The sequence below is a fragment of the Podarcis tiliguerta genome, assembly GCF_965153285.1.
Source record: "Podarcis tiliguerta genome assembly, chromosome: 2".
Classification (NCBI taxonomy): Eukaryota; Metazoa; Chordata; class Lepidosauria; order Squamata; family Lacertidae; genus Podarcis; species Podarcis tiliguerta.
In genome coordinates this window covers 86,655,221-86,678,654 of record NC_139535.1, presented here as the reverse complement: position 1 = coordinate 86,678,654, position 23,434 = coordinate 86,655,221, and the positions used below count along the sequence as shown (strand labels likewise).

The window sequence follows — 23,434 nt, the reverse complement described above, 5'->3', positions numbered from 1 at the left end:
CGCCGCAGGGATTCGAACCACCAACCTTACGATCAGCAAGTCCTAGGCACTGAGGTTTTACCCACAGCGCCACCCACGTCCCTGTCCCCCACTGTACCCCACTGTAAATGTACCAGCCTTTCAGAGAACCAGTGTGTTCTGGGGGTAGGATTATGACCTTTGATTTGGGGCAGGAGTACATTGGGTGGGATTCAACCTAGTGCTAAGTCCCTCATTCCATCAGTGTGAAGATTTCACCATGGTCAACAAAACATTATCTCCACTCCCCTAGTTCATGCCCCCTAAATCTGTTCTAAGATTTTCTCCCACCCTCTGGGGTAGATTTGTGTAGGGCATGTGCATCGGTTGCTCAAGAAATCCTTGCACTGATGGGATGTAGTAGTTCATAATGCCTGTTGTTCTCTTCCAGCCTCAGTTCCCTCATTTGTAAAAAAATATGGGGGGGGGGGGAACCTGTACAGGTGAGCTGTTGTGAGAATGGAGAGCTGCTTCAAATGTCACTTTGCCATGATAAAATTATAATAAGAAAAAGTGCATACCTTTGTAATATGTATATCGGTGCATGAGGGAAGGGTGAGGCAGTTAGTCACATCATGTACAGGGATGTGAGAAGATGGTTCTACCTGAATTAGTACAATTCTAAAAATAAATATTTCTTCCATGGCTTCAAGACGTTTGTACTATATATCAGCTGCACTCAGTTTCCTTTATTTCCTTATTGCCATTTCTGATCCTCACACTTTGCTTTGTTTTCTGAAATGCTTGCAGCCACAGTGCCCCCTGCAGGAAGTATTATGTTTCCTCTCTGTATTTTAGGTACCCTCTCAGCATCCCTATGCAGAGGATTTTATAGGGAAACCCCATGTGTGGACAGTGGACTACAATAATTCAGAGGAATTTGAAGCTGCTATCAAAGTCATTATGAGGACCAAGGTAACTGCCAGCCAAGCCTCCTGAAACATTATTAGTCATAGAAATTGAGCCTTTTATTTCAATATTTTGCCAAAAAATAAAAAATACCCCAGTGGGTGGATTCAACAAGGACAGTGTCAGGTTGAGAATGAGTGTGGGTTTGCAGTCCATCTCAGGAAAATAAAGAAAAACATGACCTATTTCAGGTGTATTCTATCCCTGCCCCTACAAACTGTAGGACAGAAAGTCAGGCCATCTGGGTTAGAAGGTGTTAATAAGTGAGTGAGCTATGTTTTGCTTTTACTTTCTTAACTTCTCCTTAAAGTTTCATTTTTTAAAATGTCCCTTTCAACAAACACAGTTAAAAATAAAAGCTTGGCATTTAGAATCTCAAGACATGGGAGTGTGTCCCTTATGTGACTCCCAAAACACTCTTGAGTGTTTCATGACTGTTTCCAACTTTATTTTAAGATGTACATAGAGCTAGGGGAGAAATTTGATTCAGTTCACATTTAAAGGCAAGTTTACTTGATCTGCACTTTCTGAAGCAATGTGAGCCACAAAGACCTGTCCTTTGAAATTTTCACTTCTCTGAATTTTGCAATGCAGTTTCCCAGCCTATCCATATGAAAAACCCATATACTGTGGGAAAGTGTGCACAAAATTTGCACACATTCATGAAAATAACATGCAAGTATGCATTGTATTAGGGGGAATAGCACTGCAGAAAAGGTGTCTGTTAGGCAAAATTGCATACAAATATGTATATGTTCAGATAAATTTGCAAAAGAAAAGAAAAGAGGGCTTTTCGTGAAGACTTTTTAAAAAAAGAAAACACATATGGGAGAACTGAAGACTGGGAAAAAATGAGAAGTGCAGACGAAACAGAACTGACAGATCCACCCATCCCTTCGTGTACATAAACATAGCATAGGACAGGCAGCAATGACCCACATATGGCAAACTCAATGCTGGCATTTCTGCTCCTGGTTTTACCGAGCACACATCTTTGCAGTTAAAAGCAAAACTAAACTTACATTTGAAAGAAATATTTCTAAAGTGACTTTTGCAAGCATTCAAAGACCAAATGAGACATTGCAGTTAATATCTGGCTGCTGCAAAAAAACGGTTGCCACACATTTTGTTCTCATTCTCCCCTGTGGAATATTGAGTGAGAATTTATACCTTGTGGCTTGAGTGACATCAGAATGTTCAACAAGGTCTTAAGGATAGCTCAGTCGGGAGAACATGAGCCTCTTAAGAGACTCTTCATCTCAAGATCGTGGGTTTGAGTCCCACATTGCACAAAAATTTCTTGCGCTGCAGGGACTTGGACTAGATGTCCCTCAGTGTGGTGTAGTGGTTAAGAGCGGTAGTCTCGTAATCTGGTGAACCGGGTTCGCGTCTCCGCTCCTCCACATGCAGCTGCTGGGTGACCTTGGGCCAGTCACACTTCTCTGAAGTCTCTCAGCCCCACTCACCTCACAGAATGTTTGTTGTGGGGGAGGAAGGGAAAGGAGAATGTTAGTCGCTTTGAGACTCCTTAAAGGGAGTGAAAGGCGGGGTATCAAATCCAAACTCCTCTTCTTCTTCTCTTCATGGTTCCTTCAAACTCTGCAATTCTATGAATACAATTCTACGAAATAAACAGATGACCAGGCCTGCTGTCCGCACTGAGGTCTGCTCACAAGGGTGAAACACACATGTCATGAGTGACCCAAGGTTGCCTTTGCTAGTTGATACAGAAGAGGAAGGGAGAACCAGATGTATTTCCTGCACTTTTTTGAAAACTGTCACACCTTTGCCAATGTTAACATCTAGTTTAGCCCTAAGATATGAGTTTTAAGATTGCATGTACAGAAAGAAGTAACATCAGCCCCAGGCCTCAGCATTTATACCTTTGTTTTCAGATAAATCTTTTCCAGCTTCTGGGCAATTTCTCAAAGATTGCTCTGCAGAGCCTCTCCTGTATCAGGAGATATTAACACAACTTGCCTGCTGTTCATTCCTACCATGCAAGTGCTATAAAAGCTCAGGATAATTTATCTTCTTTGATTTAATTATTCATTATTAGTATATTAGCAGTATTTGTATTAAGCCAGCCAACAATAAGAGGAAGAGCCTCAAGTGCTGCCTCTTAAATATGAGCATTGTACACACACACACACACACACACACACACTTTTTTGAGAGAAAAAAATGACTGGGAAGTAAGGGAAAGGACCTTCTGAAAAATGCAGCACCTGCTGTGTGATGCGGTTTCTCAAAGACTTTTAAAATGTATCTGTCATGAATATTTACTTCTCCCACAGCAGAAGCCTTTCAAGTTGTCCAGATCATTAAAGTCAATTCTCCTGGAGGGAGAAAATGTGCTGATCTCCATTTTGCTCACAATTTGCTTTGGGTGGGGGAGATGGGTGTCTCTGTTGTTTGAAAAGACAATGCGCTGCAAAATGGTGTCTCTCTTAATACCCAAGTCTGACTCAGAAGGTTGGCAGGAATCAGGGAACTCAAATCAACTGAGTGACTATTAAAAGGGATTTTTTTTTAGGAACCAGTGATTGCTGCTTCACATGTTACGTAGTAGCAACTCCAAGCTTGTCTCCAAGTGAACACAGGCCAGGAAGCTATCACCAGTCCCAGCTCCCCAATAAGCATCACCCAATCCATAGAGGTAGCCATATTAGTCTGTAGCAGAAGAAAATGCAGAAAGTCTGATAGCTTCTTAAAGACTACATCGGTACCTTGGTTTACAACCATAATCCATTCTGGAGGTCTGTTTGTAAACCAAAACAGGTTGTAACCCAAGGCGTGCTTTCGCCAATGGGGCCTCCAAAAATGTTTTGTTCTTAATCCAAAAAAAAAAAAGTGGTTGTAATCCAAAAAGGTTGCAAACTGGGACACGACACACACTTCCGGGTTTAACATGTTTGTAATCCAAAACGTATGCAAACCAAACGTATGCAAACCAAGGTACCACTGTACTAGATTTATTTTTTTCATTACAGTTTCATAGACTGTAAAGAAAACAGCCATAATATATCTTCTCTTCCTTAAGGTGACACAAGACTCTTTTGTTTCCATATGACATGAAGGTTTGCTACCTTGTTTAGACTGCTGGGCATGAGAGATGGGGCCTCTTTGGTGGTGGCTCTGCCCTTGTGGAGTTCTGTTCCAGTTGAGATTCAAATCACCCTACCATCCCAAGTGGAAGTTAAAGACCTATCTGTTCTGAGACTTTTCTTCCTGCCCCTGCAAGTATACTATACTTCTGCTGCTGTGTTTGGTGCCTCTAGTTTCATCAGATGTTGTGGTTTTATATTTTACGTTAGTATGAAGTAAGCAGCTTTGTGAAGTCTTGGCCCTGAAACAAATAAATTAATATCCTTCCCCTCCACCACCATTAAGTTCAATTAATCAAATTTAGACTGCTCAAAGTAGCAACCAAGTAATAGGAAGCAATAAAAACTCTCCAGCATCTGAGTAGTTGGTCTGATGTGTGGGTTGGCGGTTTCTGATTTCCATATCTCAAAAATTTTGAGAAATACCCTCTGTACCCTGAGAAACATAACTATTCTCTGAGCATGTGAACAAGATAAAATAGGGTAAATGGGAGGTTTCTTAATGTATTTGACTGAAGAAGCAAAAGCAGATAGCATGATTAAAAGCAGATGGGGCATGTCTCCTCACAAGCAGGCTCCATTGTCAGCCTTCTGCTGTAGAAGCTGTGTATCTACTCTAAAACCACTTTGCTCCAACTGTGGGCCTATATTTGGTTCAAGTTCAAAATTGGTCCATAATGATGTAGGGCAAGATCTCCCTGTTGTTGGAGAACTGTATGAGATGAAAGCCTCCAAAGGGGGTCAAGTTGGGTCAGGCCTCGCATTTCAAAAGAACGCGGTCAGGAAGCTAAAATAAGACCTTCAGAGCCTTCTTTTCTTTAACAAGTGTTAAACAGATTGAACCGCTTTCAATGAAGAGCAGAAGAGTGGCAATGAGACCTCTCCCCACCCACGCAGTAGACACACTTCAAACGGAGGACCAAGTTAGGCAGTCATCTTCAAACTATGAGTTCTGGTCTCTTATTGACTCGTTTTGAAAACCCAGAGCAATATCGCTATATGAATCCTTAGGTTTTGTCATTCGTATAAATAACAGGAGCTGTTTGTTCAACTCCTCGGTCTCAGACAGAAAGGTGGGGCTGCATCAGCAAGAAATTAGGGTTGGGGGGGGCTAATTGGTTTTGTTCGCATTTCAGTCTGCACCTCTCAAACCCATAGGCAAACTGACACATGATTATCCTTCAAAATTCACACTCCCCTGAATTTTGTAGTGCAGTTCTCCAAGCAAATGACGTTTACAAAAATGCTTCTGCTAGGGGAAAGGGTGCAGAATAATACTGGCTGTTGTGGCAATGCTATGCCAGGTAGCAGAAGTCCTCTTCGGCTGATGAAGTGGAGGCCTCTGATAAGGAAGGCCAAAGGGCAGACAGGGCTTGCTCCAGACGTGTTGCTACCTGACAAACCTGCGGTACCTATGTCCCACCTAACCGGAGGATGTGGCACTGCCATCCTCAAACTCAGAGGACTCCATGGGGGACTCAGTGAAACCAGAGACTCCCCCACTCTGGGACAGTAAGAGACCAATGAAGAGAGCTGGGTTCCTTTCAGCAAAGCAGCACCTTCCAGTATGGGCGAGACTCGCCATCAGGAGGCAGTAGTGCTACTATCATATAGGGCTGAGGTTGTTCCCTGCTGAAGCAACAGAGGAGCTTTGTGTATACAGAGCACAGGGTGAGCCCCTGGCTCAACCATTCTCCACGTATTCTTGCAAATTTGCACTAAAATACAGATGAATTTTCAAGGGAAGATTTTTTTTAAAAAAAAAGCAAAAATGTGGAAATGTGAAGAACTGAAGACTGGAAAATGAGAAACCAGAGGAAACAAAAATTAACGTATTTGCCCAAGCAGCAGACAGCAGGCAAGGTCACCCCACAAACAGCAGGGAGACCAAGAAGGATGTGATGCAGCTGCCCTCAAGGGCAGAACCAGAAGTGATAGTGATCACACATGGAATAGAAGCAAACAGAGTCAGGGGCTCCAGGTTCTAGCTTAGCAGCTCCTGATCCCACTGACAACAATGGAGTTTGGATCCACCTTTCATTTTAGTTTAAGATGTAAGAAAACCTTGATGCCACAATGCAACTAAAATGTGCAGTGAAACTCTGAGAGGAAATGCTTGGCTGGCGTACCCTCTCAGCCCTGCCCTACCCTCAGTTCCCATTCCAGAACACATCTTCCCAGGCTACTCCCTCAACACATTAGAGCTGCTTTCAAAAATGTGTTCTGTAAACCACCCTGAAAGCGGTAGAGAATACAAAGCGATTTGCAGCCACTTTGCTCCTTTTTATTTTTAAAGGGCTGGGATATTAGAGATGCTGTCAAGGCAATTAGGCCTAAAAACTGACCTACCTTAAAAGCTTGAAAGCCTTATTATAGTCTTTTTGCTGTTGGGTTCCCCTGATATTTTGTCTTTGAAACACTGTTCTGCTGCAGCAGGAAATGTACAAAGAAAAACAACAACGGCGAGGTTGAGGAGGAGACTGGGGGGCTTAGAATGGACGTTCTCAACAGGCTGTCTATGTCCTGAAGTTTTATTCCCCTGCCTCCAATTTGGCTAGAATGGGAATCTTTGAATTAGTGAGTAATAAAGAGGTAGTCAACATGGCATCCTCCAGATGTTTCTGAACTACAACTCCCATCATCTCCAAGCATGGGCCATGCTGGTTAGACCTGATTAGTCTGGAAGCCACCACATTGGCTACCCCTACGGTAGATAGTCTAAGTGTGCAGAGCTCCTTCTCTTGTTGATCTGAATGAAGAGCATTGCTTGTTACTAAAGCTTCTACAAGCTTCTTTGTGCTGGGTTTATGTTTGCACAGTTTGTGGACCCACCAGCCAAACACAGCTGAGCTAGAAGCTCAAGAGCCCCCCCCCCCCCCGAGGTTGTCCTGGCCTAGTTTATGTGCTCATGTTTTTGGTCCAGCTATCCAACATAAGTTATGGTTCCTGAATATAATTATAGCAACAGCTTACCTCCCCCCCCCCCCCTTTGCAACACTCAGCATCTCATAGCATAAGGAGAGGAGACTACAGAGCAGCTGCATGAAGCCAAGAGAGCATGTGAGACAAAAAAGACAAATTGCAGCCCACGGGGAAAGGTGACACTGGGAGTATTGTCCCTGTGATGAATTACAGCTCTTAGCAGAGAGGTTAAAGGCGACAGGCAGAGACGGGGTGGCTTTCCTTTGAGGTCATTTGCTTGAACTTCAGCTTCTACATTTTCAAAGAAAAAACCACGGTTCTTACACAAGCAATTTAATACAGTCAATATTCTGGTGTAGTGAAGGGAAAAGCCTTCATTATATTAAAGTCAAATGTACAGGAATATAATGGAAAATTATATATTTCAGGCTATGCTTGGGAGAGTAGCATATTAAGCATTGCTGTGAAAATAGCTGGTTAAAATATCCCCAGGCTGCTGCTACACACTGTTAGACAATTGCATTATTTTCTATTTATTTGGCTGATAACATTTAGGTTGGGCTTTCTCCCCCCTACCTTCCTCCCACAATTTTGTTTGAGAAGGATTCATTATTCTTCTCGGAGCTATGATTCCTGTTGGAGACCCAGATTCCTGTGGAGAAATCATATATTTGAATCTATTCCTGGGTTGTGAGTACGTTTGCTTGCTACCCATTATTTGAATGGAGGCGCCCTCTTCTAAGAGACTGTATTTATCATGGTACATTGGTACTGCTGCAATAAAGCCAACTTCCAGAGCACCTCTACAAAAATGTGGCTCAGCTGGCATGCCTAGAGACTGAGAGGAAGCTGACATCTAGGTGAGATGACCTGTTACTATGTTAGCCACCCTGAGTGGCTGGAGCAACACAGTCAGATGGTATTACTACTACTAGTACTACTACTACTACTGGCCATTGTTACTACCAAACTTACAATATGCTTGTGAAACATGGACAACTTATAAGCACCATCTCCAACTCCTCAAAAGATTCCATCAACGGTGTCTCTGAAAAAATTTACACATCACTTGAGAAGTCAGGCGAACTAATATCAGTGTACTGGCAGAAGCAAAGATTACGAGTGTTGAAGCAACGTCAACTTCATTGGACTGGTCATGTTGTGCGGATGCCTGATGATCGTCTTACAAAACAACTATTCTATTCCGAACTTTAAAATGGAAAGCGTAATGCTGGTGGTCAACAGAAGAGGTTTAAAGACAGTCTCAAGGCAAATCTTTAAAAATGTAGTATAAACACCGTCAACTGGGAAACACTGGTCTGTGAGCGCTCCAGTTGGAGAACAGCCTTTACCAAAGGTGTCATGGGCTTTGAAGACACTCACATCAGGGCACAAGGGAGAAATGTGCTAAGAGGAAGGCACACTTGGCAAATCCACACCATGATCAACGCCCGCCCGGAAACCAAAGCTCCCACTGTGGAAGGATGCGTGAATCCAGAATTGGCCTCCACCCTCACTTACGGACTCATTGTTAAAACCGTGTTTATGGAAGACAATCTTACTCGGCTACTAGTGATAGCCAAAGAAGAAAGATTGTTCTCCATACAGCAACTGAGTCTTCAATACTTGTTTCCCAACCAAGAAGGAAATATTAGATTTATTCAAGGGAATGTTCCTTGTTACAGAGTATCAATGGTATGCTAGCTGTGAGGCCATAATAATAAATGTTCACGCCTTGGTATTACTGAGTTCCTCACACCTGAACTCTCCAAGTGGTGCAGTTATGAACATCACATTAGCACAGACATCTGTCTGAAGCTGCTATTTGCATTTCAATGGAAGCTTCCATTGCTGCCAATGGAATTGCGGCAAGGAGAGAAAAAGTTAACCATTCCCTTCCTAAGGCTGCTCCAGTTATCCCTTGGCTGCTATTTACATAACCAAAAACAACAACAATAGCATTCATGCAATTAATGCCAGGTCCAGTTTGGGCCTCGGTAAAGAAGGGCTTCTCACAGAGACTGCTGTTCCAGAATAGCATGTGATATTGTATCTGGGCCTATTTTAAAAGGAAGGTACACATCTGTTTCTTTGAGTTATTTCTTCCTCTCAGTGCTGCTAATAGCCTCACAAAGTCCAAAGGGGCCTACTAAACAAACATTGTGTTATTCCATGGATGTCAAGGAGAATACATACTGTGAAGTGTTTTCTGACATGTCTTTCTCTCCCCCACCCATTTCCCATTTTACCCACCTTATGCCTATTCAGCTAGATAAACCTGAACATAATTAAGAAAAACTTGTTACTTCTTCGCTTCTTATGCAGGCTGTCAGGGCTACACATGCTGGTGGTTTTTGATGGCTCCTGTTGTGAGGATGGCATCTGTTCCCTTCCTGGCACCAGAGTGCAAAGGGAGTCTTTGATGGATGAGAGAAACGTGGTTTCCCAGCCCCTCTGGAATCTCCCCCTCCTCCACTGTGGCTCTCATTCAAATCACCCTCCCTGCCTTCCCTAGGGCACAACCACTTTCCTCATTATCTTGTCTTTTCTGCATTCTCCCTCCTGCCCTTGTCCCTGTAATCGAAGCACTCATCTTCGCTACACTATTTCTGATGACCCATCTGTTCACCACGGTCCCAAGAGCACCTCTCGCATTATCTCTTTCTTTTCTTCCTTCTGTTTATACATTCAGATTGTGCAGTCAAGGCCACAGCAAAGTGCCAATTCCTCCAAAATAATTGTTTAATTAAAATCCGACACTTCCTACCTCCTGTTGGTCACTGCGGTGTTTTGAGACCTTTCCAGAACACCATCTATCATAAGAGCGGCGGTCTCCCTCTGCGGGGGAAAGAGGATACAAACACGCTCCATTTGAGGCCAGATTCCATTTTACATTGTACCCAGGTAGACCTACTGAACTTAGCACAAAATGCCAAAATGTAATTTAGTAGAACATTAGCTCTGATGGTGCCAGGTTCTGGCCTTGGAACTGAGGGGAAGCCAAAACCTAATTGAGAGGTGAAGCATTGTACCAGAGCCAAGTCTGCTTACTTATTCTTTGAGGGCTGTGCAATTTAGCTGCGGGATGACTCTGCTGGTATTAGACTCTCTAGAGTAAATTAAATAAAAATTATTCTTTGCGGCCACTAAGTGTGGCATTGTGCCATTGTGTGTTTCATGTGATGATTGCATTTGTCTTATGATGCCCTGGTTGTTTTAAGCCTTAGTTGCCTTTATGCAATCCTAAGAAGTACTTTTTCTCTCCTTCAAGCAGTGCCCATCTGATGGGTAGGAAATAGTTTACTCATGATCAGATGCCATGGTGATAATGATCAAAGGAACCACTCCTCCAGAGAGTGAAACAAGCTCACTCCAAGGAAAGTGTGATGATGAAGTGGTACTTAGTCAGCTTCAGGCCAAGAGCATGACATATGCCGACACTTGACTTGCTCAAGACCAGATATTTTGATGGATTTTGATCAAAAGGTTTTTTATATGTGTTCTTAAGTTCAGAGAATTAGACCACCACAATCTGTCTTAATACAATGACTTGTTCTGCTCCTTCTTGGGGAGCCAGACAAGCTAGTATTCATTCAATTTGTTTTTACCATTGCTTGTTAGCCACCCTGAGCCCAGCCTTGGCTGGGGAGGGCGGGGTATAAATAAAAATTATTATTATTATTATTATTATTATTATTATTATTATTATTATCATCATTATCATCATCATTAAGTCTCACCCCCAACCTGGTATTCGGCGAGTAACGGTTTCACAATTTTTAGGCCCTTCTGCCCTCATTTGGGGCTTTTGTTCCTTTGTAGGTTGAGGCATCAATCCTACGCATGCTTACCTGGGAGTAAGGCTTATTTTTTTTAATCATTCCCTTTATTTCCTACCTTGACTACCGGGAGCCCAGGGTGGGGTAGTATGTGACTCTTTCCTTTCTCCATATCGCTTTCAATGAGGTAGGTTAAACCAGGCGCACTGCATCCCATTTTGTCGCTTGAGGTAAAACAGGAAGTGCCGCCCTGCCACCAGCTGTGCCACCTGCCGCACCGCCTCCACCACCAGTGGAGAAGTGGAGCCAGCACTGGCCTCCATTTCCATCAAGGTCTCACCCAAACCTCATGAGATCCCATGCACTCCATGAGGTATTTCAAGATTTCAGTGAGATCTCACCAGAAATCATTGCTTGTGGGAATGCCCCCACCTCGGGGGCTTCACGCTGCCTCATGGGTGCTCCAGGCCTGGGTTAAGCTGAGACTTGGTCTTTACAGCTGAGTAGAGAGATGAACTCTGATCTCCCAGATTCTAGTCACACACTCTAACCACCACACCACAGAGGCTCTCACTATATACTACACTCTGGCTCTGAGTAGATGTACGTAGGACTGCACTGTAAGGATTGTTCCATAGCTGTTTTCTAGTAGTTGTTTTTTTATTAATCATTTTCCCAATTTTGCATTTGATGGATGCTTAAAAACAAAAAAACACAAATTTGTTAATCTGTGCATATGTGCATTAGATTCTTGACATACGCACGCAGCCTTTGTAGAGAGTAAATATTGATGAATGTGCTTGAGTTGCAACTGTTCTGTAATAAGCCCAATGAGATCCATTCTGAAACAGCTAGAAATGAGGAGTTAACAAATAAAACTGCAAACACACCCTGCTTAAAAAGCCAGTGCAAGTCAGTCTCTCGTGTAGTAAATAAATTTAGTGACTTGCTAGTTGCGATGGTGCTATTGTGAGCATTTCGAAATGGTGTTTGTGGCCATTCTGTAGATCTTCTCTTTGCCTTCTCCTCCATCTCCGTTGCCTATGTCAGAGCCACAGTTACTTTATTTATGCACCAGCTTCTCATATCTTCAAAGCAGTTTGCACCATGTAGTGTCCATTGAGAAGGCACCTACCACCCACGCATAGTAGTCTATTACTATTGTAGTCTATTGCTGTTGAGTCCATCCATCATGGCCGTCCATCAGTGGTGCTCTTGCAGCCTTCCTTGTGCCATGTGTTTGAAAAGAACCCAGCAGAGCAGAAGGCCATTGCTGACATAGGTATGAAACTGCCCATATGAAACCAGGTGCAGTTCGAGGTGTTGATTCCGGCATTCGAAGCACTAAGCAACTGGGGACCATGTTCCCTAAGGGACCACCTCATCCCTTTTTCTCCTGCCCATCAACTGTGCTGCTTGGATGGGGCACAGCTGAGAGTATCACATGCCCCAGAGGTGCACTTAGCTTGTACCAGAAGCGGGGTGTTTAGTGTTGCAGCTCCAGCGCTCTGGAATCAGCAGCTGAAATTCAGTAGGTGCCTAGCATCTTGATATTTAGGTGCTGAATGTATTTAATTACTGAATGTATTTTTTACTAAGAAGGCTTTTCCTTGTGTGTTCCTATCAAATGTTAACAATACACCATAGTTGTATTGTTGTACTGTATTTTAGAGTCTGTGTCTTTTTTCATTTCACCTCATTTCATCTTAGCTTCTGGTTGTGAAGCAGTTTTTAAATCTGCCAAATAAATAAATAAGCTAGTGAAATGCAACATTGACACCACCAGTACCACAAAAGCAGATTTCCCCTTTTTTTCTTGCTTTTAGAATTAAAGTAGGACAATTCTGTCTTATAGAAATCTATTTTATGTGTGAACAATGAAGTACAATGCCGAGCTCTCTGCTAGGAGAGTCGAGTAGGCAATCTGTGCTACGACAAGCTAGACACTTCTATTTAAGGAACTCACAGAAGCGCCCATCACTTTCCTGTCTGAAGGTTCCCGAATCAAACCAGGGCAAGTTCAATAATTCATAGGCAGTATCAACTCCTGTCATTATGTCGAAACTGATTACCGTTTGCACCTGTAATTAGATATAATGGGTACAATCTCCAGCCTTGCTGAACTCTCATCTGAGATATTTATGGCAGAAGGTTGCTTAGCAGTGTCTCCTCCAGCCTTTGGAGTTATTCATACATCAGAAGAGAAGAAGTAACTCCATTTAGCACATATGTGACTGGAACAGTAGACAGAAGATGGGTCATAAACTGAGACAGAGCCCCTGGCTTGTGACTCATTTGCTGCTCATTGTCTGCTGAGATGCTCCTAGGACAGTGACATTATCATAGCATCCTAGAGCTGTAGGATTAGTATGGTTCTGAACATCGACTAGCTGGAGCACAGGGATCCAATGTGATGCCTTCCAGATATTGCTGGACTACAACACCCATAATCCCTACCATTAGCCATGCTAGCTGAGGCTGATGGGAACTGTAGTCTGGAAACAACTAGATGGCATCATGTTTTCTGCCCCTGATCTAGATGTTGTGTATCCCTTGTGGACAAGTCCCACTGTAGTGGTGGAGTTCTGGTCAGTCTTCTGTGGATCCATCACCATGTGAGAAGTGTTCTGAACATAAGGATTCTTCCTTTTGGAATAGTTTCATGACAAATGGTGAAGCGGTATAACAGGGAAAAATTACACATGATAGTAACAACAGCACAAAAAAAGTATCCAATGTCAACCTCATTTTGGCTGTTTTCCCCTCATTTGTTTCCATTTTTAAAAGGCAGCTATAATTTGTGAAGCTTACATTAACAGAGAATACTTTATATGGCTGGACCATTTGAATCTGAAAAGTTTGTTAGACATGAACTTCAGTGAGATAATTCTTCCATCAGCTTTAGCTACCTGAACAATTTTCACATTATTGTGCTGGACCACAAAGTTTGGGAGGTGTCCAGTTGCCACCTAAATGAATGCTGAAATATACTTTTCAGATATGGCTCTCCTCCCATTGGCAGTTTGCTGCCAAAAAGCAAAGGCATGCGGAACAAAGTAAGAATAGAGGTGTTCCATAATCCATTCCTTATCATCCATTTGAATGATAAAGGCAAAGGAGATCACATAGCGTGTATAAATAGCAGCCAGAACATGAGAAATCACAGCAATTCGGAGCTGCTACACCTTATCTCTGCGTGCATCCAAATGTGTCTCTTTTGTCTACAGCCTCGTACACTCTACCAGAATTGATCTCAAAATACCAAGATTGTAGAAACTTGTCTTTGTTGCAGACAAGAATCTGAGCACAGATTGTCTCAGTTACTTTACTTGATTAATGCTTGGTTTTTGTGCATAGATGCAACCTATTCATACTGAGCTTTCAGCTGAAATTTGGAATCGTATTAAAGGAGTCACTGAGTGTCCAACCATAATTTAAGGCCCCCAAGTTACTGAATCCCTCCTACCTCCCATCTTACAACCGCTTCAGCTTCCATAATTATGGTAATGCTGGTAAACACACATAGTTTTGAACTTAGGCATGGTATTTTTGTTGTTGTTGTTTAGTCGTCTGGTCGTGTCCGACCCTTCGCGACTCCATGGACCAGAGCACGCCAGGCATGCTACATAAGCAAAAGGAGAAATAATGTGATGGTCACTTGAGTATGATTGCAGGAGGTTCTGTGCAGATGAAAAGTTTGTTTATACCTTTATTAAGATGATTTATGCACATTGGGCCCCCACAAGGGAGCTGTGATTGATCTGAGATGAGGCAGCTTTGATTCCCGGGGCTAACAGTGGAGTCTCATGGTGCACAATACTTTTCCTTACTGGGGTTCATTATAGTTAGACCTGACATGGAAGAGACAGCCCTTCAATTAGAATACTTTCATCTGTTTAAAAAAAGGGACATACAGTGGTACCTCGGGTTAAGAATTCAATTCGTTCTGGAGGTCTGTTCTTAACCTGAGGTACCACTTTAGCTAATGGGGCCTCCCGCTGCTGCTGCACGATTTCTATTCTCATCCTGAAGCAAAGTTCTTAACCCGAGGTACTATTTCTGGGTTAGTGAAGTCTGTAACCTGAAGTGTCTGTAACCTGAAGCACCTGTAACCCAAGGTACCACTGTACAACCACCCTTTGGGTGAGTAATGGGAAAACAACTAAACTGGTCCCAGTCTCTATGAAATTCAGAACCTTCATTATGGAAGGCAGACAGCAAGCTGGGCACTCCCAAATAGGAATTTGGCTATAGTGGGCTTCTATGCAGATTTGTACAGGATGTTTTGTGTTCTCAAGTGCCCTAACATTTAGAGTCTCTCCTTCTTCCCTCCACTCCAATGTTCTTTCCATAGCCCTGCTGGATTTAGTAGCTAATCATATCCCTCATTTAAATGCTAATCTCTCTCAGCAGCAGGGACCCATTTCACATACAGCTTGACTTTTCTGGTGCAATAAAGCTTAAGCTCAAAATGTAAAATATCCAATGAGATTCCTCAGGGCTTTTTCTTCTTCTTTGGGGATAGTGGGGGGTGGGATAGGAAATAAAAGAATGATGATAGATGGAGAGATGAAACATTGCCTGTAAAGCTGGGAAATGGCCATTTACTTCCTTTGTCTTTTTATTATTATCATTGGGGCAAGGGGAATAAGACTTCCGTTCAATCCCAGGCCAGAAGTAACCTTTTGTGCTGCCTGTCAGGGCCAGCCCAAGTCATTTTGCTGCCTGAGGCAAAGGACAAATGCCACATACAGAAGCGGGTTGGACTGGATGTTGAATCTTACTTCAGCATTGGCAATGCAATAGGCAGGCAAGTTTACATGGCTGATGACAGGCCTGTGGCACATGCATCTTGGTTCTCCAACAGAGGCGCATGACTAGGGGATGCGGGAGGAAAAACCAGAAGGGCCACTGCTGCTGTATCACAACACTCCACCTCAGCACCTGCCATCTGAGGCAATTGCTTCATTCTGCTTCATGGCAGGGCCGGCCATCATGCCTATCTGGTACTTAAGCTAAAAACTGCAGGAAATGCTACTCCAGGGTTGTCCAAGTAAAGGTAGGGGCCTTTGTATGTAGCAGACAAGCCACACCTCCAACTTCACCCTCACTCCCAATTTAATCTAAATCATTGGCTCACCATAACCTTCTATAAATACCTGGCAAGGGTCTGCCACAAGAAATGAGGGGACTGCGCTCTGTCTGTCCCCAATTAAACTGAGCACTGGGAATTTTGCATATTATTTCCCTTGTTCATTGTGCTGACTGCCAGGAAGCTTAATTCTTCCTCCTGCATCCAGAACATTTGAAGCAAGGCCTCCTAGGCTCAATAGGCCTGGCTCACATCCAGAGGCACCGTCTTCTCAGGATGATCAAAGGGGGCTCAGCTCAACATCCTGACATCACCCGTGTGATGTTGCATGATGTCCAGACATTGTGAGAAGCCAGAGGGTGGAGCCAAACACCCTCTGAACATTGAGGGGACCTGGCCTCCTCAAAAAAAAAACCCCAAAACCCATGCGGGGCCGAAAGCACCTATGCTCACCTATGCTCACAGGCCAATGTGTTTAGGAATACAGCCTAAGTCTATGCTGCATCTGAAAAGACTGAATGTGAAAATTCAGCACAGTTCTTAGCCAGCTTCTAGAGATCAAATCCAGAAAAGCCGAACATGGGCATGCCTGTGTTCACAGTCTTAGTATCAAATGGGAAAAGAACAGGTGAGAGGGTGAAAGGAAGATGTAAGATCAGATACCTCTTAAGTTCAAAGGAAATCTATCCTGTTGTCATCAGTCACTGCTAAGCTGCTTAAAAACCAAACTCCCCTAGTGTGATGGGTTTTATAGTTATTTCTTTGCTCTTCAGAAGAAGAACAGGCCTATCTAGAGCATACAGGGGTCTTTTGCTGGAAGCAGAGAAGATGCCATGCACTTTTAATCACTGAGCTTTAGTTTGATTCTTAATTGGCATATTTTTAACCAACTTTGATCTTTTTTAAAAAAAGAGGGAGAGGGGAAAGGGAAAGGGAAGGCGGAAGCTCATTAGGAGCCACTTGTCCTGGTGAGCCCATCTGTTGTTGGGTCTCTTTCCTTTCAAGATGAGGCTTCATCCACCTGTCTCCTGGTAGCAGATGGAGGCAGGCATCTGCTGGCATTGCCTGTTGTGAGTGTTTCTGACAGATCCATCAGGATGCTTGCCAGCATTCCTAAGGAGGAGAGGCTCATACACAAGGAAAGCTTTGCCGAGGAGCAAGCCTGAAGCCAAGTCATGTGCACACAGGCAGGCCCAGCTGAACAAGCCAGCAGTCTTGCGCACTTCAACAGCTTTGCACCAGAAAACAATTCTGGAGGGGTGAATCCATTCTGGTTGAAGTGATCTGAAGAATATTTGCATCCTTCTTTGCAACTCTTAATGGCAGGTAATGGCCTGCAGTTCTGGGTTTTTGGGGATTTAAAAATCTGATAACTGTCATATTACTGACCACCTTGCCACTAGATTTCTAGATTTCCTATTGGAGAAAAAAAATGCATGGCTTTTCAGCTATCAGATCACATGTTATCTGAATGGATATTCCCATGCTCTGGAGGTTAAATCTTTGTTCATTGCACATTTTCCTTCCTTCTGGCATCTTATTCCCACACATATGGTTTGCTGAGCTCTTCTGTCTTCCCAGATCCTTGCCAATAATTCAAAAGCCTGCAAAACTTGAGGAAGGCTGCAAATTAAGGACATGTGATCAAATTTACAAATTTGCCTCTTTCTTCCAATGCAACATGTTAGGCATGCAGATTACAAGATACTGGGTTTTTCACTCAACAGAAAGTGGTGATGGGGATAGCCTTCTTGCACTGATCCATGCCTGTGCTGTGCTTTTCCCTTCCTCCAGGTTGATCCTTACCTGCCCTATGAATACACCTCTGAAGGGATGCTGGAGCGAATTCATGCCTACATTCAGTACCAGGTAGTTGATTTGCATCTTGTTCTGCAGTTCTTTCTGATTAAGTCTAGGAGGCATGTGGTTTCCTGCCCCCAAAGTGGTAATGAATGGCACAATAACCACTCACTTCGGTTGTATGAGTTAAATTTTTACCAGTGTCTAGAGCAGCCTTTCTCAACTTGTGGGTCCCCAGATGTTGTTGAACTACAACTCCCATCACCCCTAGCTAGCAAGGCCAGAGCTCAGGGATGATGGGAGTTGTAGTCCAACAACATCTGGGGACCCACAGGTTGAGAACCGCTGATCTAGAGAGTTATGTCTTGGAGTGGGGGTTGGGAAGTCAGCAGAAATTGGGGATGATGTCGCTCTTCTGATATCTTTTTCCAAAGGATTAGCGAAATTGAATTAATTATATGGTTGTTTATTTCTGAGCTCCCCACCCCCAGAAGTACAAGTTTTATCTATTTCTGGGCTTTTCTCCTCATGGTTCTGACAGTTTCTATTTTCAGCATTTATTATGTGTGATGTCCCCCCCCCCACACACACACACTGCCTCGCATTTGCTAACTGGCGAAAGCTACGCTTTGGGATCTTAGGACACATCAGCTTGTAGCTCCATTTTTAAGCCTGTGCACAAGTGTAATTAATTTTCTGAATAAAACTTGAAAGTGTGACCCAACCCCTTATGCATATGCACAGACATCAGCCTCTAAACATCTCATCTCACCCCAAGATTTACACCACGGAATTGCCTTGTAGATATACCTGGTTTCCCAAGACATACAGTATATCTGTGGTTTTAAAAAATTCATGTAGCTGTGAAACTGCCTCATTCCAAATGATATATGTAGAGAAATACATTGGTAGGCAGGTAGATGGAATAATGTAACTGAGAAGCTACAATATAATGGTATCAGGGACTGGCTGGGCAATGAGGAGTGGTGAGAGGTGTCGTGAAGAGGTTCCAGCCGGAGAACCCCATAGGAAAGCCTCAGAAGAGGAAGGCTCAGAGCCAGGGGAGTGGTGGTGGGGCAATGAAGAACAGTCAGAGGAGGTAGGGGGAGACTACTTGGATGCTGAACAAGCAACAGGCTTGAGTGAGAGAGGAGAAGAGGCAGAAAACACTGCAGATGTAGAACAGGAAGCTGAGGAGGAGGGGGGCTGAGGCAGCCACAGATTCACAGGAGCCTGCCAGTCCTCCCTGCTTGTCTCCAAGGGCTCAAAGAGTTTTTCATGTAGTGGAGCAATGAGCACAGAAAGTGCAGCGGGAGGCCCCCTACTGACAGAGCTTAAGACTGTGGGGAGAACAGCCAGATAGGGAGGACACTTAGGGGAAAGTGGGAGGCCCAGATTGTCTGTTCTGGCAACTCATTTACAGAGGCTAGTCTTGCCGTAGGTTTCTTTCTTTGTATTCTGTTTCCTTGAATAAAGAATCAACTTTACTGCTCGCCTCTGAGTCTCCATGCTGACCTGCAGCTGAACCAGCCCTGACAAATGTAATGCAACGTCAAACAAATAAGCAATGAAATAAATAATAAAACCCAACTAGAACAACATAGCAACATAATTTGGAGCCTTTTTTTTTGGTCAGCCTCCTGGCTGACAAAATACAGCGCTCGCCCCTCTAACATGTAGACATCACACCCAAATTCTGCCTTACATCCACGCAAATCATACAGTACCTCCTCCTCATTCAGTATCACTCACTGCAATTTATTCCCACACCTCACATACGCATCCACCAGTACACACAAACACATCACCCACCGAATCACTCCAATATCTCCCACTCATTCACCTTCCACTATCACCAGTCACTCCTCCCACTCAACAAAAACATACTGCAAAAACACCAAGAAGACAATGAAAGCTTTCACTGACAGAATGGTATATACAACCGTACAAATTGCCACCCATACAGATGAGCTGTTCTCAACAGCGCTCACCCAGGTTGCTGTCTTCCACCCAAGACTCTCATGCACCAATGATGCTCTCACACACATTATATGCCTTCGTTTCACCAAGGAGTGCCCTGTTGCCACAGTGGCCAACCAGAGACTTATGAGAAACCCACAAGCAGGAACTGAGTGCAGCAGCGCTCTCCCCATTTGTCATTCCCAGCAACTGGCATTCAGAGGCATGCTGCATCATCTCCTCACCTGGAATGGCTCCATCCCCTTGATCATTTGGGTTGCCCTTTTCTGAACCTTTTCCAACTCTACAATACGCTTTTTGAGATGAGGCAACCGGAAGTGTACACAATATCCCAAGTATGGTTGCACTAAAGATTAGCATGGTGATGTTATGATATTGGCAAATTGATTTTCAGTTCATTTCCTAATGATCTCTAGCATGGGATTCTATGGACTCCAGCGGGGTTGCCTAGGAGTCAGGCCCCTACTGAACTCGGTGGGACTAGCTCCTGTTCATGCCTTTTGAAAAATTCTGTCTCTTTTCTTCTCGGGTAGGATTTCTGTGCCACTGCTGCTATGCCAGAGAAGTCCAGCAGCCACACTATGCAAAGCTCTGCAAGCCCCTTCAGCCTGCAGCCCAATTCCACATACCTGGCCTGGTCTCACAATTCCAGTGACAGCCCCCCTGCCTGGCCTCCAGTCAACTCCATGCAGGTGTGGATATCAGACGCTGGGCAGGCCTGCACCAGCACTTGTCAGCAGCATGGTTTGGTCTGTGAGCCCGAGTTCTTCAAGTTCATCAACAAGAAAGGAGTGTTTCAGCAGTAAGTCTCTTCTCTCTCCCATCTTACCCTCACACACCCTGGAATCTCTTTTTTGCTGTTTTTCTAGAAAAAGAGGTGCCAGAACTCACCATGAACACCTCCCTTGTTCTCTTGGCAATGGCTTGCAAAACTCACTTTTCAACTCCTAAATCTGAATATTACAGCCAGGTTTTGTTTCCTTGGAGGCTGGTGCTTTGCAGGAACTGTTTATTAAAAAAATCACATTGAGTTTGAATTGAATTTTGACATTTTAATTGCATATCAGAACTACTTGAGGACCCCAAGAAAGAGCAATATCCCACCATACAAAAGTTGGCCTAGACACCCCTTATTAATTAAAGGCCCTTTTGCTCCTCAGGCCCATTAAGCCTCTCCCAAAGTCTCAAGAATTGCTATAGACTTTGATTCATGCTGAGAAAGTGAATCCTTTCATAGATGCCTCCCTGACATTTGTTCAGTGCCCTTTGCACACAACACGGCAAACTAAAAATATTTGGACAGACCTTCTGGTTGCATTGTGTGTGGGAATGGCTTTCTGTAGTTGAAAAGGGGTTTCTAGACACCGTTGTTCTCTTGTCTCCCTCCTTCCCCCTTTATCCCTCTGTCTGTAAGCATACATTTGGAACACACAGGCACTGACATTTTAATAGAACATAAATCTGCCACCCAGCTCCATACATAGCTCTGGACAATTAAAATGGGCGCATTATCATTTCTGTCACGGCGGCCAGGCAGGCAATTTGAGTCCAAGTGACATTTTTATATGATAAATTAGAGGCAGAGCTCAGATTCCACTTGCTAAGCTCCTTTAGCTCCTTAAAACCCAACCATTTTCAAGAAATTGCTGGTTCAGAATCACTAGTTCAGATCAGAGTTTATTAAAGAGATGCCGGGGAGTTTACTGAGTGGCTGGAGAAGGAAAGGCTATAGCATCGCCTATGGGTACATGGTTGACTTCTTTCACTAAGGTTTGTTTGAGAAGAGGCATATCTGCCACAGCCTTTGCCAACCAGTTGCCCTCCAGATGTTTAGGTCTACAATTCCCATCAGCTCCAGCCAGCACAGTCTTGGCCCATGTAGGGATCCCACCAGGAGGCCAGCTCAGCGCCCATCTCACCTGCACTTCCTCATGCAAAACATAACATCTAGAAATCTCATCATGGATCTTCTGCAAGACATATAATTAGGCCCTTCCTGTATGCCTAACAAACGATAAAAGTGGGAATGCAAACATTAGAACCAGTGTTTGAAAAGACCTCTCTCTGTGTGTTTCTTTGCTTCCAAGGCTCAACATTGTCTGTGACAGCACAGAGTCAGAGATGAATCACCTCTACCCGGCTGTGGCTGAAAATGTCCAGGAGTGCTACCTCCAGAAGGAACCTCTCTTATTCAGCTGTGCAGGATGCAATACCAAGTACCAGCGCCTCTGCCCCTGCCGCAATTACCGCAAAGGACAAGTGGCACTGTGTGGGGACTGCTTGTGATTCCACTGGGGCATGTGTGCTGTAACGTGCCACACATGCAAACAAATAACTTTCTTTTTTTCCATAAAAGGCTTCTGCAATACTCAAGAAGGTTCCAAATGGAATCATCTTCTTGGAGACTTTTTGGATGTCAGTGAGATTCCATTGGTTGTTTTGTCTCCCAGTCAAGGGCCAAGGACCCGTTTCCAACATTTCTTTACTTCTTAAAGCATATCTCCTCCTGCATCCAAGACCACTGGAGACTTCAAAGCGGCTTAGAAGGGCCGAATTGAAAATCCTTCTGAAGGACAACAAGGCAGCCTCTTTAGGATTTCATCTTCCTTAAACATCTTGATCTATTTATTTTTTATTGGGAAATTGAAATTAAAGCAGGAAAATCGACAAACAGCCCTTGAGGAATGTGTTCTGTTTCAAATGCTTTCTTCAGAAAGAGAATCCTTTCAGAAGGGAATGAAAAGAAAAGAGGTGTTGAAAGGCTTGTAGAGGGATGCAGGCATAATATGGTCCTACTCAATGTTTTGCATTGCAAAACAGAGAAGCATTGCAAATAAGAGGCTATGGGGACTGTTGGAAAGTTGAAGAAAATAGGAACCTGGTTGATATGCAGCCTGTATCTGCATGTCATGGTAAGCCATAAACCATGGCTTGCTGTGCATGAGCCAGTCACATCTGCTTTGCTCCTTTGCACTATCACTGGAAGAAACAATGATCTTTAGCTTTCCAAACATGGGGAGGGGGGCATTGGACCAAAAGAAATAATGACCCGTGGTTCAGACACAATGCTAAGCCAGTTTGTTTCCTCTGTACACTCACAAGGGGCAGTCAAAGAGTCCAGGTAGGAACATTAGCATCTCCCCAAAGGGGAACTCCAAGGTACAGCCAGTTCCAGCAGGCTTGAAGTCAGCGCGCATTACCTGATAGGCACCGACTTCAACCCCTGCTTTCATCAGGGTTGGTTGCCCTGTAGTATTCCTGATGGGGGGGCTACAGCCAATCCCAGCAGGCTTGCTGTCATTGCTGGTCAGCTAATTGGCAGTGGCAGCAGGTCTTCCTTGTCATGGAACAATTGCCTGCACACTTTAAAGCTCTGGATTGTTCTTTGGTAGCCACATCTCTGCTTGTCCCTCACCTGATGTCACGAGTGATGTCAGCTGTGGGTGGTTTTGGGAAACAGCCTCAAAGGCCAGTTTGGAACCCATGCCAAGACTAATTCGGTCTGGATGCCAGATGTCCCTCACACCTCCATTAGCAATTGTTTATTATGGCATGCAAATTGGGCTGCTGACTTGCATATGCCACTATAGGCAAATAGGAATGGAAGGAGCTGTCCATTTCAGTTTCTCTTACTGATGGCTATCTGATGGCTATCTTAAATTCAGTTCCTCACATTTCCGCATCAGCTTGTGTCTTTGTTTTTTAAAGTCCTCGTGAAAATTCACCAGCATTTGAATGTGAATTTCTCCTAACACATTTTTGTATGCAGTTTTGACTACTGCACACATTTTTTTGCAAGAAATATCCCTTAATATAATGCATTTTAA

General features: G+C 43.8%; 1 protein-coding gene across 1 annotated transcript in view; it reads left to right on the top strand.

Annotated features, from left to right (window-relative positions):
- The window catches only part of MGAT5B (alpha-1,6-mannosylglycoprotein 6-beta-N-acetylglucosaminyltransferase B), a 168,989-nt gene extending 146,701 nt beyond the window's left edge, over window positions 1-22,288 (top strand). The window contains exons 14-17 of the mRNA XM_083428470.1: window positions 817-933; window positions 17,622-17,696; window positions 20,141-20,409; window positions 21,695-22,288. Of these exons, the coding sequence (XP_083284596.1) occupies window positions 817-933; window positions 17,622-17,696; window positions 20,141-20,409; window positions 21,695-21,893 (660 nt within the window). The 3' untranslated portion in view covers window positions 21,894-22,288. The remainder of the gene's footprint in view (window positions 1-816; window positions 934-17,621; window positions 17,697-20,140; window positions 20,410-21,694) is intronic.
- Window positions 22,289-23,434: the final 1,146 nt, after the last annotated feature.